The sequence below is a fragment of the Miscanthus floridulus genome, chromosome 8, assembly GCF_019320115.1.
Source record: "Miscanthus floridulus cultivar M001 chromosome 8, ASM1932011v1, whole genome shotgun sequence".
Classification (NCBI taxonomy): domain Eukaryota; kingdom Viridiplantae; phylum Streptophyta; class Magnoliopsida; order Poales; family Poaceae; genus Miscanthus; species Miscanthus floridulus.
The window spans coordinates 107,040,728-107,058,674 of record NC_089587.1 but is presented as its reverse complement, the minus strand read 5'-3'; the positions used below and the strand labels follow the sequence as shown (position 1 = coordinate 107,058,674).

Sequence of the window (17,947 nt, the reverse complement as noted above, 5' to 3'; positions counted from 1 at the left end):
AAGCTAAAAACACAAGCCCCTGGCTTTTACAATATCACATAAAAACGTGTGCGAATAGCCCCTTCACGGCTTCATAGAAGTCCCAAAGGGGCTCGGGGGCTCCTGTCGGGTTCATAAACCTAGGGTCCCCAATGGACCCACTTCCCTATAAAACTCGGCCTAGCAGGCGGTGCAGCGACAGCACGTGCCTGGGCCAGCCTAGATACATAATGACAGGCCAAGACCATGATCCAGTCCTAGACCGGCACCTTCGGCCAGGAGATCTGATTGGAGGTGCGACTAGAAGGCCTGGTCATGGTGGGACCGCAGTACGACTCTGACCCCCTTTCTCTGACCAAGAATACGCCAGGACCTTTGCTCGCTACTCTTTCTCGACCGACACGGTCGGGGCCGACTGGGAATGACCGATCAAGGACGCCCACTCGGTGTGGGTCTGGGGAACAGGCAGAGTAGATAAGGTAAGGTGCTCAAGTCAACCACAATACTGAGGACTATACCCTGCCATGCCCTATGCACCTATAGAACTGTGCCATCAGGGCATGTTAGGCGAACACGGTAGAACCTGCCAGACGCGTCAAAGCATAAACAATATTGTGGGCGCCATCGTTTTCCATACCAAGCGAACACGATAGAGCCTACTAGACACATATGAGCATAAACAGTATTGTGGGGGCCATCATTTGTCGTACCAGGCGAACACTGTGCAGCCTACCAGATACAACAGAGCTTGAATAGTAAGGTGGGTGATGGCGACCATCCCGTACCCGATGGCATGGGTAATAAGACTAGGTAGCGCCCGTATGCACTCTCTCTTTCTCTCTGACTTGTAAAGCCATCCCCTTCAACTATGAAAGGGGATGTGCTCTCTCCTACTAGAGGGATCGAAGGATCAAAGACTTGAAGACTCAAAGACTCGAAGACTCGAGGACAACAGCACAATGGCTCTAGAGCTCGATAGCTACACAGTCTACACACTCTCAACAACTGATAAGCTCAGACACTCAAAGCATACGCTCCAATACTTAGTGCATGTTTGAGCATCCATCACTCTCTTCCACTCGGTTCAGAGTCCGACCAGGCCTCTAACACCCCCCTTCTCATTCCTTACTCGTTTGTAACCCCACAGCAAACTTCGAGCACTTGGGCTCAGGAATAAAGTCACCGACCGACCTCAACTAGACGTAGGGTTTGTTGCCTGAACCAGTATAAATCCTATGTCATTGAGTGCTAGGCCACATCCGATCACAACACATGGCAAAACTACAAATATTTACTTGTTGGCCACATTTTGCACCAACATATACCATGTGGTGAGGAGCCAGCTCTATAGCATCAATTTTGTAAACGCCCTCCTCTCCATCCCCTAGACCCCAATGAATGAAGAGAAAGAGCAAACTTTTCACCTCAGGAGGTAACGGCGAGAGCTAGGCCATGCACATAGATCCGGTTGTCCCACGTGTGAGATGGCTCCTGCGCACCAAAATCCAACCCCACCACCATATATGTCATTCCATGTTTCTTCGATAATCTTCCTTCCCCACACGCACCACAAATGTCTAGTGCGGTGGTGCCAATAGAGCCCAACGATGCAGCGCCAGCTAGGAAGAGTAATGTGGTGGCTTTGGCTAGGGAGAGCCAAGGCATGGTGCATGGTTACAATAGCTTGGTGGCATCATCCATCCCCATTGGTCGCAGCAATGGCGCTATAGTGGCATCTTCCTCCAAGGCTAGATCTGGCATGGAGACATGAGAACGGAGGGTTGCTATGGTGGGGTTGTGAATCGATAGAGCAGGTAGCTCCACCGACTGCAACTATGTCCTTCCCAAGGTGATAGCGTGTGTTTTCCCCCTATACCCTCACCTACATCTAGAACCGACATTAGTCATCCTCTTCCCCTATGCCTCTTCCTCCACTGATAGGAGCATGCAAGTACCCTATCTTAGGTTACCTTAATCTTGATTGAGTTGGGGTATGAATGGCCAAATTTGTATGTCTTATTGTTGATTGGACACAGCTCAGGCTCATAATATTAGTTCAACAAAGGCTCATGACATGATACAAAGAGAATGGTCTAGTTTCTAGATGCGATAGAGAAGGGAGCAGTGAAGAATTTGCAAGCAATGGCTGGAGTAGAGAGGGTGAAGTTTGCAAGAAATGGCTAGAGTAGAGAGATAGAAGCTTTGCATCTTCTAAAGGGATGTTAGTGTAAATGTAGTGTTTATACTATAGGGTACCTTGGTTTATTGTTCTATCCTATGAATGTGTGGTAGCTAGCACATGGTGACAACCCAATCAGCTTACCTAGACCACCTCGTTTAGGTTAATTCCTAAATTGTAGGGCTCTTTGTGGCTTAGCCCAAAGGCCCTTCTCATGCCTTCCAGCTAGTGGTTTGGGTCATGCCCTGAAGTGTTATTGAAGCTCAACTATGCAATACCTTGGTCTTGGTTGTATCTTCTAAGTTCTATGCTAGTATTGGTCCTTAATAGCAGAGAAGATCTTAAGAATCTTAGTACTTAGTCGTTGTCCTCCTAGATTTAACATGTTATTTACTAACAGGTGCTGCTACAAGACCCTACAACTAATCCTAGACCATTCTACGTCCTCTAATCTTATCCCATATTACAACCTCTAACCCTAACCCATGCTACATAACCAATTCACAGTACTTATTGGGACCCCTAATCCATCATCTCCTGCATCCCTTTATCTAAAACCCTCGATATAGCCCTTAATCCCAACCCATACCACAAACCCTAATCTCATCATTACTTGCTACATACACTAATCCAAGTCCTTGTGCTGAAACCCCTAACCCAATTGCTGCTACAAAACCTAACACCAATGCTTGTTGTGACTCCTAGTCCATGTATTTGCTGTGACCCTAACCTAGTACTTGTTGTGGCCCCCTAATTTAAACCTTGTTGCGGCCTCTAATCCTATTATTGGCCATGACTCCTAATCCCAACCGATGATGCTATCACTAATCCTAGACCCTATTGTGCCCTCTAATCTCATCCCATGTTACAACCCTTAATCCCAACATATTTACATGTATACAAACATGTGTTTGAGAATTTTAAGGCGTAGTAATGTGACCAAACGGTAGGGTGAACCTCATAACTCTAATCAGTGTGCCTGCTGCAACTGTAAAACAGTATGGGTGATGCGGCCCCTAATCAATATGAATGTTGCAACACAATCAGTATGGAACTGTGTTTAAGATTAAAAGTATCATCTTGAGCAGACGGAATGGGAAACCCCTTAAACCTAATCAGTATTATTATTGCAACAACGTTAATTAGTATGGCTGTTGTGACCCTAATTGGTATGGCTGCTATGACCATAACCAGTATGTATAAGTATATGGAGCCTCTAATTGGTGATTCTAAAAAGTAGCAACCAGAGAGGATGGTATAGGCAAGATCCAATAACCCTAATCAGCATGTCTATTGCGACCCCTAATTAGTATGCATGCTGCAATTTTTAATTGATATGAGTGCTATGACCCCTAATCACTATGGAAGGTGCAACCCCCAATTAGTAACCTCTAATCACTATGGATCGTGCAACCCCCAATTAGTATGCACGAGTATATGAAACCCATATTTGAGAATTGTAAGAGCATCTCCAACAGACTACCTAAAATAGGCTAACTACTTGCCCCCACGCCCCACCAAGATTTGTTAGCTACCCAAATCCTCCACCGCTACCCATTCCCACAAGTCAAGTAGGGGCCTCTAGTTTTTTGTCATGTCAGTTTCCTACCGGGCACGCCCAAGTCCACGCCTCCACCCAATTGTTTGCACGCTCGATTCCTCCTCACCTGATGCAACCTCCTCCCTACCTGGTTTCACCCTGCCCGACGCCTCCTCCAAGCCCAACGTCACCTCCTTCCCTCTCGGTTCCTCCTCAGCCAATGCCTCCTCCTCACCTGGTCTGGCCGTCAGTTGAATCGGCTATCACTCCCCACACATGCGGCGCTCTCTCCGTTCCTAGGAGAAGAAGAAGGCCAAAGAAAGAAAAAGGAAGAAGAGGGGTGAATCTACATGTATATCCATTGGGGTCAGCCGACCCCGGTAACTAGCTGAAAACACAACAAATTACTCTTTCAACCAGACAATCAATCCGTCTTTGACCCTATTGCTTAGTCCTTGACCCCCAGTATCCTAGATTCGCCCCTGGACGAGCTGGATTCCATGTCAGGAAGTAGAAGATAGAGAAAACTTGGTCCAAATAATTCAGCCAAATTTTGATTATTTTTATGCTAATTACCTCCCAAATCTAAATATAACCTCAACTGACCTTTTTTGCCATCAACAGTGGAATAATTCTTAATCCTAAAACATTAAATTTTTAGAGAAAGAGGTTTGACAAACCAGCACCTCCTGGGGCAAGGATCGGCGGTGTCCCAATGTATTTTTCAGAGAGCTTTCAGACGTCCGTTGTAAGCGCAAGTCTACCATCAGGGCGAACAATAGCAATCCCTTGCTTGTCCACTGGCACTAGCTAGTACTTAGCTAGTGTGCCAAGATGCTGCAACGACCGGCTGCGTTGTGCGGCTCTTCAGGCACCACTAATACAAAGCAGTACGTCGCTTTCCACGGCGAAAGCCGAAAGGCACCACGCATGCCAAGACGATGCCCACGACCCAACCACCGTGAGAATTATATAACCTCACTCACTAAACCCAAAAGCTAAACCACTACTCGATCAAGTGCCCGCGCCCGTCCTAGCTAGTTTCCAAGGCATGGCGCCCCATAGCATGCATATCGTCCTCCCCGTTCTGTGCCTCACCGTTGCCGTCACCGCCGCCCACGGCTTGTTGTTGATTGACTTCCGTGCTGACCTTAACCACCCCTACGCTGGCAGCTCGCTCTCTACGGACGACGTCATTATCCACGCCGCTCGCGCCAGTAAGGCCCGGGCGGCGAGGATCAATGCCAGGCTCGCACGCGTCCTCGGCAACCTCTCGGCAGCCGACGTGCCGGTCGCCCCGCTCAGCGACCAGGGCCACTCGCTGACCCTGGGCATCGGCACGCCGCCACAGCCGCGCACTCTCATCGTCGACACCGGCAGCGACCTCATCTGGACGCAGTGCAGGCTGTCCCGCCGCACGCGCACGGCGAGCCGGCAGCGCGAGCCGCTCTACGAGCCACGCAGGTCCTCCTCCTTCGCCTTCCTCCCCTGCAGCGACCACCTGTGCCAGGAAGGCCGGTTCTTCGACAAGAACTGCACCAAGAACAGGTGCATGTACGACGAGCTGTACGGCAGCGCCGAGGCCGACGGCGTCCTCGCGTCCGAGACCTTCACCTTCGGCGTGGACAGCAAGCTCTCCCTCCCGCTCGGCTTCGGCTGCGGGGCGCTCTCAGCGGGGAGCCTCGTCGATGCCTCCGGCCTCATGGGCCTGAGTCCGGGGATCATGTCTCTCGTATCGCAGCTGTCCGTACCAAGGTTCTCCTACTGCCTCACTCCTTTCGCCGAGCGCAAGACCAGCCCGCTGCTGTTCGGTGCAATGGCCGACCTGCGAAAGTACAAGACGTCGGGGACGGTCCAGACCACTTCCATAGTGAGGAACCCGGCAATGGAGACGGCCTACTACTACGTGCCACTGGTGGGGCTGTCGCTTGGGACAAAGCGGCTGGACGTGCCGGCGACCAGCCTCGGGATCAAGCCGGACGGCAGCGGCGGCACGATCGTCGACTCGGGCAGCACGATGGCGTACCTCGCGGAGAAGGCGTTCAGAGCCGTCAAGAAGGCCGTGCTCCAGACGGTGAGGCTCCCAGTGGTGAACGGGACCGACGACGAGGACTATGACTATGAGCTGTGCTTCTTGCTGCCGAGCGGCGTGGCGATGGGGGCGGTGAAGACGCCGCCGCTTGTGCTGCACTTCGACGGCGGCGCGGCGATGGTGCTGCCGCGGGATAACTACTTCCAGGAGCCGAGAGCCGGGTTGATGTGCCTGGCTGTGGGCAGCTCGCCGGATGACTTCGGCGTGTCCATCATCGGCAACGTCCAGCAGCAGAACATGCACGTGCTGTTTGATGTGCGCAACGAGAAGTTCTCCTTCGCGCCCACAAAATGTGATGACATCTGAGCTACGCAAAATCAAGCACAATTGCCGCCTGTATAACAACAACCCCTGCTATCGGCAAACAACGAGCAAAGGATAAGCTTTAATTTGAGCCATTGTCAAATGTATTTATCAAGCACGGCCGGGCGTGGAGCATTTCCCATAAAGGATTTGCGAGAGCCCAGACGTCCGTCCGGACGATGCCGCACATGTAAGAGGGCCTGTGCCAGCCTGTTTTAGCGCGTCTCACCATGTGGACCCCACGCTGCTTCTCGCCCCCAACCATCGCGCTCGTTCTATTTCTCCTTACGACCGTTGAGCCCATACACGAAAACCCACGTGGATCCTAGTCACCTGTCTTGCCTGTGGATGCGCGCCATGGAGGCATCTGCCGGCCACATGCCCCTGCACAGTGGCCCACGGCGGCGGCGGCCTAGTAGCAGGCGCAGACGTCTGCAGCAGGTGGGTCCCATTATAACATGTGCAACATCCTGATCTACTTTTGAACCATCTAAAGATGAAAACACTTCCAGCATACGTCTGAAATAGCTGAAACATTTTCAGGTGTTTTAGACGTATTGAAAATGTTTTAGCTATTTCAGACGTACGTTGCAATATCCAGAGAAAACTTAACCGAGGCGGCCAAAATTGATTAACTGAGGCGGGCAACCTGTCCGCCTCTGTCCAAAGGTTACGGTTCATCCGGCCTTAACAGAGGCGGTTGGCCGCCCACCTTGGTTAATCGATTAATGGAGTCGGGAGTCAGGCACCGTTAATACCATTAACTAAGGCGGACGTCTTAAAATGCCCTCCTCCGGTAATGTTGTCCAGAAAACCTAGAAAAAAACTTATGACTTTAGAGAGTCGAACCCACAACTTAGCGCTCAATATTAAAATGTCTCTGCCACTGCACCACACACTCATTCATATCTATATATAATATGATATCTTTTTATATCAATATTTTGTAATTCTATATTGCATATTTTAGCTACTAAATGAACTCAAATGAAAAAAACTTTTAACTACAAATTTTTCAATCTTTGAAGTACTACAACTTTGGTATATCATGTATCTCCATCAGAGATAGTTTGAAAAATTCAAAAAATGAGTTTTAGAACATGTAAATTTCAAACACATATTTGAGACTCTAGTTGACTTTAAATCAAAAACTTATCAATATTAAACATGTAGATCAGGTCGGCCACTAGAACTTTGGTATTAACTATGTGAACATTTAAGATCATTTAGTAATTTAAAATTTAAAATTTCAAAATTTATAAACTTCCAACACATATTTGGGACTCTAAACATCTTCAAATTTGAAACTTTCAACTACAAAGTTGTAGATTCTATTGAGAACTATAACGGTTGTATAGAACATGTCAACATCCGAGTTGTTTGATAATTTTAAATTTTAAATTTCAAAATCTATGCACTTATAACAATATTTTAGGATCCTAAACAGTTTTAATTCAAAAACTACTACAAAGTTATAGATCTCGTCGAGAGCTATAATTTTGATTTAAATTTATCATCATCCGAGTTCATATGAAAAATTTTGAATTATTTTTTGTTGCAACCATTAACCGAGGCGGGCATCCCATAAATCGATTTACCGAGGCGGACGGTTATAACGACCGCCTCCGAAAATAATCGATTAATCGAGGCGGTTGGCTTACGGTGCCCGCCTCGGTTAATCCATTAACGAAGCCAACCGCCTCGGTTAATCGTGGATTAACTAAGGCAGTTGGCTTACAGTGCCCACCTCGATTAATTCATTAACGACATAACAGAAACTGTTGTCTTATGGTGCCCGCCTCGGTTAACCGATTAACCGAGGCGGTTGCTAGGCTGGCTGGCTGCCCGGCCACCGATTAACGGAGGCAGGCAATCAGCCCGCCCGCTTCCGAGCACCAAAGGCAAACGCCTTGTAAAAGTTTTTATGTAGTAGTGAGATCCATTTTTACAACATCCAGATGAAAAACTTGCAACATACATATGACACACTTTAAGTGCTTGAAACATACGCTTGCAACATGCATGTTATGCAACATCCAGATATACTTCTGCAATATCTAGATAAAACACGAAAACATACGTTTGAAACAACTAAAACATACGCTTGCACATGAAACATACTCTTGCAACATGCGTATATAGCCATTGCAACATATGCAGCATCTAGATGAAACACTTGAACACATACATCTGAACCATCTGAAACACGGCATTGTCGGTGGGCACGGCCTACCTTGTGGGGAACTACAGTAGCTAGCAAGCGGCGCTCGAGTGCAGTGGAGATCGAGGATGGTGGAAGGCGGGTGGCTCAGCGCGGTGGAGAGAGGAAGGATGGCGCGCTAGAGGGGTCGTCGAGGACCACGCTGAAATTCGTGGCGGCGCAGGCTCAACGACGACACGTTACTTTATCGATAATGTTCTCGTGAGGGCGTCCAGGCGGACGAACGTGGCTTCTCCACTCGCTACCACGTCGTCCGCTCAGCCCCGTCCACGCCCCTTATGAAAAAAAATCTCTCTACTGCGCTCCGCCTCCACCGCGCTACCCGCCTTCCCCACTCCGCGCTCCACCGTGCCGCTCGCCTGCACTGCGGCATCCGCCCGCCGCGGTCACCTCCACCACGCTGCCCGCTTGCGGCTGCCGCCTCCACCGAGCTGCCCGACGGCGGAGCTTCATGTGACGCCGCCCCGCCGGTGAGTTGCCTGCGACGCTGCTGCATTGATGAGCTCCATGTGACGCCGTTGACCTCCGCGCCGGTGCTGATCTCCGCAATGATGAGCCTCCATTCCTCCAAGCTGCGAGGTGACATTGCGCTGAAAGCACATGTTGCAAGCATATATTTCAAGTGTTTCAGGTGTTTCATCCGAATGTTCCATGTGTTTCATCTGGATGTTTGTAGATCAGGAGATGCACATGTTCAAATGGCTATACACATATGTTGCAAGTGTATATCCCAAATGTTTTATATGTTTGTTCAGATATATGTTGCAAGTGTGTTTAATTGGATGTTGCATATGTTTCACCCATATGTTGCAAGTGTTTTATCTGGATAATGCATATGTTTTGAAATGGCTTTTCAAGTGTTTTTGTAAGTGTTTCATACGCATGTTTCAAGTGTTTCATATGTGTTCAGACATATGTTACAAATGTTTTATATGCACGTTTTAAAAGTAGATCGGATGTTACACATGTCACAGTGGCGTTGGTAGCGCGGACAGCAGCCTGCCGTAGGACTTCGGCTCCAAACTCGCGCGGCACGCTTCGCCCTCTCACTCTCCTCCCTTCCCTTCCCTCCATCTCGCATTGGCATTGGCATTGGGGTGGGGGTCGTCGAGGGTGCTGGCGTGGGATGGGATATGTGGCACGGGGGCATGTGATGCGATGCCAGTGCAGGTGCGGGAGCAGCCTCCGGACGAGGAGTCGTGCGGCCGTACGTCCGGGCGCTGGCCCTTCGGTTACTCTATTGCATACTCCTTTCATAGTGCTCGCGAGTTGTGACGACGTAAAAGGAAAATAGAGCAGCATTTGTTGGCGACGATTACCGTGGTGCTCTTGGTACATACAGAATCTCAGGTTCTTATACCAACATCATTGGAGCCATGGGAGTGTGCGACACTTCACTGGCGGCACCATATGACATATGTAACGGGCGTGCTCAAGTCTGCAGGCCATGAGAGTTCAGATTTCAAGCTGTCGCTTGGTGTTGTTCATCGTTGCAACATTTTCGGGTCGAGAGCTCATGGTCGATTTGCATGGTACGCAGGTGGAGGTTCAATCTCCACGCGACCACGCCGTATATGCAGACAACATTAGTTCATTGTTCTTGGTACCTCGGCTACTCTTATCTGTCCCCAGCACTTGGACGGCAATGGTGTTAGAGTCGGCCTTCGCGTCGCATGGCGTTGCCAAAATACCGACGACGACGTTGGTATTCCGAACGTATTCGGCAGTGTAGACAAACCGAGAGGTGCCAGCACTGCATGGTGCTTATACCTGACTAATTTCTGACTTCCTTTGCAAACTCCAGATCCGAAGCCCGCGTCTCGGGGAAGAACCATGTCCGGCCACCCAAATACCATTTGACGACGCAGCATCTCCTGGTGGCGGTGGCGGTACGCAGCGACAATGGGGCAATGCCGGGCAGGCGCGGCGGTGGCAGCGGCAACGCTGTGGTGGCTTACGGGGTGCGCCGGGGCGGTGTGGCTGGAGCTGGCGACGACGGCGATCAAGTGCCTGTCCGAGGAGATCCAGTCCAACGTCGTCGTCATGGCCGACTACTCCATCCTCTTCGAGGAGCACCCCATACGCCCCAGGGTCTCCGCCAAGGTAACAAACAATGCGAGATGGATTAAAAAGGATCGCCGATGGCCCGATGCCAGCACGAATAGGACCCAGAACGATGCGTACCTGGTACCATCTCGCTTTGTTTGTTACAGCTCCTGTTTATTGGACTGAACAAACAACTCAAGAACAGATGGATCGACGATCACTGGAGGAAAAAAATAATAATGGTGTGGTCGTCACTGCAGTTTCTTCCTTGATTGTTCCTGCAGGTGACATCGCCTTTCGGAGACGTCCTGCATCACGCCGACAAGGTTAGCCATGGCCAGTTTGCCTTTACCACGGCGGAATCTGGCATTTACCTTGCCTGCTTCTGGACGGAGACTCTGGAGAAGGGAATGGTGGTCAACCTTAACCTTGATTGGAGAACGGGGATCGCAGCAAAGGACTGGGACTCCATTGCTAAGAAAGAGAAGCTTGATGTGAGCACCGTACCAGCGATAAATTTAGGCATAGCAATTCAGGCCCTGTTTGTTTCAGCGTGTATAAATTGTGGAAGCTACAGACAAGCATCTTAACAAATTAGCATCCTGCCTTGGCAGCCTGCTTGTTTGTTTCAGCTTGAGGCAATTTAGGCTAAAACAAACAGGGCCAGTCGCTTTCCCCACCAGCCAGAATTCTGTATTCTTTGGCGATTCTTAATCATCCACATTTTTTTACAGGGTGTGGCACTAGAGCTTGTCAAACTAGAAGTAGCTGCAAAAGCCATCCATGAAAACTTGCTCTACCTTATATTAAAGTAAGTAAAATTTAATGTTTTTATACAGCACCGACAACTGTTTAAAAAATAACAAATTGGTTATGGATGCAGAGAAGCAGACTTGCGAGACCTGAGTGAGTGGACAAGTGAAGATCACATGGCTGAGCCTTATATCCCTCGCTGTCTGTATCGCAGTCTCAGTTTTGCAATTGTGGCATCTCAAACAGTTCTTCCGAAAGAAGAAACTCATCTAGATAGCACTTCTAGTGTATAGTCTGAGGAAACAAGTTACCGGTACAGGCTTTGAGACAATCTGGGATTTTTGTTAGTGTCTGAAGCAAGTTCTGGGATTAGATTTCATAACATTTTTGGCCTTAGTAGAAGCAGATAATGAGTTACATGTTCATTCATCCCACTGTTTGTGTGCAGCCCTTCCCTTCTCCTTTGATAAGGACCACTTTTCCTTTGATGTGTCAATTACTTATGGTCTGGGATTCTGGGTTCCATGAATTGGAAACATGATCAACCACATACTATCACAGAATAGACCATTTGCCACTTCATTCAGAAGGAATAGCAAAATGCAGATCAATAGGTTTGCTTGACTTGGTTCATTCATCAGTTGTATGTGTAACTGGAGGCCACACTATTTGGATTGTAGCATATGGCAATGGTAACATTGGTACTCCTATGAATATCTAGAATTTTTCATTGATGTGACACATTATCATCATGCAATTTCTGCTGGATGTTGTATGAATGGATTGGTGGCAATGTCTTTAGACTACAGTTCTGTCAATAAAGCCAATCAGCCACTGAATAATGTGCAGCCAAATGGCTACAATCAACTATATATATTCACATCAAACTAGATTGTACCAATTGGGAAAAATTGTTTAGATCAAAGAACAGTAACAAACCAAGACTGCTTATTACATTCAGGAATCAAAGAACAGTCCAGTTAACAGGCACAAAACTTAGACTAGGGAAAAATAGAACCAAATGATATCTAGACCGAAGTGCAGATACATTCAGACTGGGTGAACAACAAAACAAACAAAAAATTATGCAATTAAATTGTCCTGAGCAAACACATTGGGTAAAAGCTGCCTTGGTTCAGTGCTAACTCACTTCAAGAATGGCAAAATGCAGCAACTCCTCTACTCTATGCACACTCTCCAACTGTTCATGTAAGTGAACTTGCAAATCTCCTCAAAGAAATCATCAGCAGCATCATGGCAATTCTTCATCTGCGAGATCCTAATGACCATCCTTCTTAGCCTCACGCTGTACCTGACAATGGACTCGAGGGTGTTCAGCTTCTGCTCAGCATTCAGAGGTGACCGCACGGTGACCAGGACCTGCTCCAAGGAAGGTATCACGAACCTTGAATCCAACTGCATTGATAGAGCAGAGTTAGCTAGGCCATACACCAACCAGAAGTCCATATCCATAAGCGAAATATTGCAAACATAGAAGCGATATGGTATGGCATGGCTTACCTTCTTCAGGCTGTTCTTCTGACACAGCGCCGCGAACATGGCGCCGTGGATCTCGAACTTGCGAAGCTTCGGGTGGCTGTTGAAGAACTCGACGAGGTCGATCTCCGGGAATGGCTGCAGCGTGTCATAATCACCGCAGAACTCAACCTTCATCACCAGGTGCTTCACCTCACCAGCGCACTGCAGCACCGAGTTGATTGCGCCCCAGCTCCACTGGACGCCGCGCAGCGAGAGCTGGTCCAACTCCGGGAGCTTCCCCATCTCGACATGATACACAGTACCTAAAACATCCCATTTTTGAATAGCAACCATTAGGCAACGTGAAACGGACCAAATCTGTTTCGCAGGGGACCGCAAAGAGGCATCCGGAGCGTACCAGTGTTCTTGGAGATTGTGAGATGTTTGAGACGGTGGCCACCTTGCAGAGAGATTAAGGAGAAGCCCTGGATCTCAAGGGACTCGACGCGGGGCGCGGCGAACCTGAGAGAGCAGTTACCAGAGCCGACGAAGTCGAGCCGGCACCGCTCGAGCAGGGCGAGCGAGATGACCGCCTCTCCGGCGCACTCGCATCCGAGCAGCGCGAGGTCTGTGAGGTTGGGGCAGGCGGCGACGGCGCCGTTGACCGCGGCGTCTTCAAGCACGGCGCCGACGACCTCCAGCACGCGGAGCCGCTCCATCCGGCCCCACGCGGGGGCGCGCGTCATCGCGAGCCCCCACAGCCTGAGCTCCTCGAGGCCCGCGGCCACCCCGATGGAGTCCAGGTGGCCCGACTTATCGGCGGCTGCGGAGGAGTCCACCCGCAGCTCGAGCACGCGCAGCGTGGCGGCGAGCGCCGCGAGCCAGCGCGGGAGCAGCGATGCGGAGAAGGGGCAGTACACGACGAGCTCCTCGAGGCGCGCGGCGGCGTCGACCATATGGCCGATGGTGTCGTCGGCCGCGGCCACTGCCGACGCCGACGCCGACGCCGGCCCGCCGCCCACGGCATCGAAGGCGCCCCGCGGGAAGTAGAGCGACGGGAGGAAGGGCATGCAGTCGCGCCAGCAGCGGGCGACGGCGGCGCAGGAGGCCACGTCGCGGGCGTTGCTGAGGTGCGAGAGGATGTGCTGCACGACGCCTTCCGGGAGCGCGTCCATGCCGCCGTCGGGGACTGTTGCCGGAGCGGCGAGTGGCGGGCGAGATGGAGATTGGGAGCGTGCGCGATTCGTGTGAGGCTGGCTGGAATGGAGGTGAGGTTCGAAATTTAAAGGGCGGAGTGGGGGAGGAGGAGCCGCGTTGGATTTTGAAATTGTGGCGACCGTTCCGAAGGGATTCCGGGTGATTTCGTGGCCTGCTCTGGGCATTCGAACTTCGAAACCTTGGGATGGTGGGAGGTTTTGGGCTTCCTTTTTCGAGTTGGCGCCTGCCGCGGTGCCGTTTGGCGGCGCGGGGGTGGAGGCGGGTCCGCGCGTGCCGACTAGCGAGAGAGGCGGAAGCGCTAGCTTTTCCTCATGATCCAGTTTCTATTCGTGGGCCGACGCAGACACATTGGCACTACCTGTCGCTGTCGGCCTGCCTTGGGCTGGGTTTATGCGGCCTGCTTATATATTTTAATTTTAATCAAGAAAAAAATCATTCTATCTCTTTTAATTATCGACGCGGTCTAATTTTATTTCATGAATTCCAAAATCAAATTTCTTACACCAAAACTTTCAAAACCTTTCAAATTATCACCATACCCTAATCTACAGTAGTTTCATGTTTTGTTATTTTTAGTTTCAAAATGTGTAAATAATTTATAAGATTTTTAAACCATAATAAAATGAACTGAGTTTTTAAAAAAACAAGAGTTAGTTCAGTATATGGAAAATCGATATAAAATATCTAGAGCTCATGAAAACATCTTTAGAACCTTAAAAAAGCTAGATTTTACTCTAGAAAATAGAAAAATATCGAGAAGGGCCTAGAAAATTCTCATAACATTTTAATTGATATATAAACATATTTTTAGAAACTTTGCACAGTACAAATATGAGATGCAGCTAGCATGAATACAACATACATTAATGTTGAATGTATTCATGATATCATCCGTGATGGTAGCATGTTATTTTTTCTGAAAAGTAGTAAAAACATGTTTATATATCAATTTGGCCCCCTTTGGAATGGAGGAAAAGTATATTATAGCTAAAAATTCCTATGAGGCCCTTTGGGACAAAGGAATCTTTCCCAACAATTCCTATGAAAATCCTATGGATTGAACCATTGTGAAGGAATTTTGGAGGAAACTAAACATGAACTCCAATCTCATTGTTTTGTTTCCTGAGCTTTTCTTACATTGCTTCCAAAGGCATCTAAACCCTTGTAGGATTTGAAGTGTTAGGACATTTCATTCCTATATTTTTCCTATTCCTGTGTTTTGTAAATCCTTAGTTCCAAAGGTTCCATTAGCATGTTCGTAGATTTTCTAGATTTTTTGGATATTTTTACATTTTACTAGAGATAAATCTACTTTTAAGCGTCTAGATTTATTTTCATGAGCTCTAAATATTTTCTTTAGAATTTTTATATCAATTATTTGTCAAAAAAAATATACTAAAAAAGGAAAACGCGCCTTTAAAATCACTTAAAACTAGGGTAGGGAGGTAATTTGAACGGTTTTAAAAGTTTAGGGGTAATAAGATGTCTAGTTTTGAAGTATGAGAAACAAAAGCAAATTATAGTGATAGTCCAAGTTAGTAGGACAAACTTTTTCCTTTAATCAACTTTGACATTCGTGGCTGATTTTTATGTAGAAGCCCTATTAATCCTACAAAAGATGCAAAGCTTAGGGCACTCACAACAGTTTTGTCAGGTAATGGAGGCTTTTAGGCTTCGCACATCTTTGTTAATTAAGATGCGTTAGACCATAATTACTACAAAAGTGATAGGAACATGACTCAATAATGAAACACTTAGCCAAGAATTTAGAAAAATTGATGTACCAAAGAAAACAACAAATTAAAGAAAAGGAATAAATTCAAAATTTTTAAATTGTAGCTTGAGTAATCCTTCTTTGGAGGGCACTAGCAATAGTTGGCTCTCTATAACTTGTCATGTCATTGCCAACTCATCTCTAGAGAGCTCAAAAAATTACACATGCAAAGATCAAGCTTTAACGGTATGTCACAAATTTAGAGCGGTTTCCACCCGACCCCTCTCACAAAAAATTTAGAGCTTTAACGATATGTCACAAAAACCGAGATGGGCCTCAGCGGCCTTGCCCGATCCTGCTTAGAAGCGGACATAGACATCTCGACCTTTCTCGTTCAATTCTAACATTGAGACAAGCCCACAGAATCTCCATCGAGGAAAGGCCAACGGGCCACTCAAGCCTATCGAACGGCTCGGGCATCTACCGGGAGGCAGGTTAAGAAGTAGTGGAATGCCATATGAGGGCTCTGCCGACCCCGTCAGTGGATGAAGGACCTAGATTCCACTCGAACATGCCCATTAGCGAGCTCACCAAGCGCGACACTTGAGCCGTCGAGGCAAGTGTCGTTAGCTCAACCCCTCCAGTTGCGAAAACTAAGGACAGGGTGACGTAGAAAATACGGCCGACCCCTACCAAACCCCACGGGGCTCGAGGGCTCGAGCCATCCGATCCTAGATCGAGAGACCGAGGTTCGAAGTCCGTCTCACGAAGGGCCCGAGGTCATCTTGCGTCGAACAAAAGCTAGGAGGGAAACGTAGATGAGCCCCAGCGGCCTTTGCCCATCCCACCTAGAAGCGGATAAGGTCATCTCAACCTTCTCGTTCGATCCTAACTTCTAGCCAAACCCATAGAATCCCCATTGAGGGGAATATGTTGGAAGGAAGATTAAGGAGCAACAGAATACCACAAGAGAGCTTTGCCGCCCCGTCATAAGCGACGGAACAGGATTCCGTTCGAACATGCCCGTTAGCGAGCTCACCGAGCGCGTCACTCGAGCCATCGAGGCAAGTGACGCTAACTCAATCCCTCCGGTTGCGAAAACTGCGAACGGGCGATAGTCACAAAAACGAGCCGACCCTTGACCAAATCCCCGTTATGCACGGGGGCTTGAGGAAGGTTGGACTTCCGAGGAGACCGAACGCACGGTCACAGAACGACAGCTAAGATCCTAGGGAGAGGGTATGTGTGAATACAAGAGATGCTTTCTCCTACTAAGTTTCTCTATCCTTGTAACACCCTGGTGTTACGAGCTCGTTTAGCACCACGATTTAGGCCTAACTCAAATTTTTGAAACGAGTTTCTTGGATTTTTGATTTAAAGCGTACTCGACGTGATGAGTGAATCCTGTATGACTTAATTTTGTGGACTCAAATAAACGTCCAAGTTAAATTACTCAGTGTGTAAAGATATTCAGGAATGTGGAACGACAATTCTGGTCAATCGATAGCGAACGGTTTGTTCTATTAGATTAAGCATGAAAAGCAACTTTTATAAATAAAATAAAATCCATTAACAAATAGAACGATATACATATATATAGCTTTTGAATCAAATTTAAATTGAGCTTTGTTGAAATTTTCCTGTGCCTATACGTTGCAAATTATCTAAATTAGTAAACCATTATATATATACACACACATGTTACGACGATAACTCTAAAACAAAAAAAACAAAAAAGGGCAAACGTACTCCTACAGTGGCGCTAGTGCAGCTCTGTCCTCTCTATACAAGTTGACCGACTGTTGCTTGCTCTTTCTTCTGTCACGCGTCTGTCTTCCGTGTCTCCCTTGCTTTGCCTTTGTCTACCCTTGTCTTGTCTCTGTCTGTCCTCTGTGCTGCGCCATGCACTCTCTCCTCTCTCTCTCTCTAGACTTTCGCTGCATTGCACAAGGATGCCCCGATAGCCTATGCCTACCCTCGTGCACCTATCTGCTGCCCTCGTGTGCCTTAAGCCGAGGACTGAGCTACTCCGTCTCCCTCGCCCTTCCTCTGCTTGTCCGCGCCGCCGTTGCCTGGCCTGGACGCCGAGCCCCACGAACCCCTCGGTCGCTGCACCATCTGTGCCCGCAGCGTCATTTTTCTTTCTCTCACCGAGGCCAGCGCATGGCTCTGCCTCACTTCCTCTCCTCCGCGTGCGGCACCCTGCCTCGTTGCCGTCCATCGTCGGCCCTCGTGAGCACGCGCGCGAGCCCCATGGCTGCACTGGACTCCAGCCCTTCCTCTCCCAGGTGCCAGCGCCTCCCCGCATGTGGCTCCTACACTGCCTTGCCTCCTCTCCACCACGCGCAGGCACAACCGAGCCCTCAGCCTGCACCAAAACATGGCCATGGCGCTGCTTCTACCAGGTCCCGCCGCGTCCCATG

The 17,947-nt window shown here is 48.6% G+C and overlaps 2 protein-coding genes and 1 pseudogene across 2 annotated transcripts; 2 read left to right on the top strand and 1 right to left on the bottom strand.

The window, feature by feature from the left end:
- The first annotated feature begins 4,749 nt into the window (after positions 1–4,749).
- LOC136469696 (aspartic proteinase nepenthesin-1-like) lies at positions 4,750–6,117 on the top strand. The gene has a single exon (XM_066467787.1). The coding sequence runs from the start codon at positions 4,750–4,752 to the stop codon at positions 6,094–6,096; it is 1,347 nt and encodes a 448-aa protein (XP_066323884.1). The 3' UTR covers positions 6,097–6,117.
- A 3,883-nt stretch (positions 6,118–10,000) lies between these two features.
- Positions 10,001–11,828, top strand: LOC136473202 (transmembrane emp24 domain-containing protein p24delta3-like; annotated as a pseudogene).
- A 194-nt stretch (positions 11,829–12,022) lies between these two features.
- On the bottom strand, positions 12,023–13,826 carry LOC136473201 (F-box protein At1g10780-like). The gene is made up of 3 exons (XM_066470882.1): positions 13,011–13,826; positions 12,635–12,915; positions 12,023–12,529 (listed from the first exon to the last, which is right to left on the bottom strand). Exons 1-3 carry the CDS (start codon positions 13,765–13,767, stop codon positions 12,293–12,295), a joined length of 1,275 nt encoding a protein of 424 aa, XP_066326979.1. The 5' UTR covers positions 13,768–13,826; the 3' UTR covers positions 12,023–12,292.
- Positions 13,827–17,947: the final 4,121 nt, after the last annotated feature.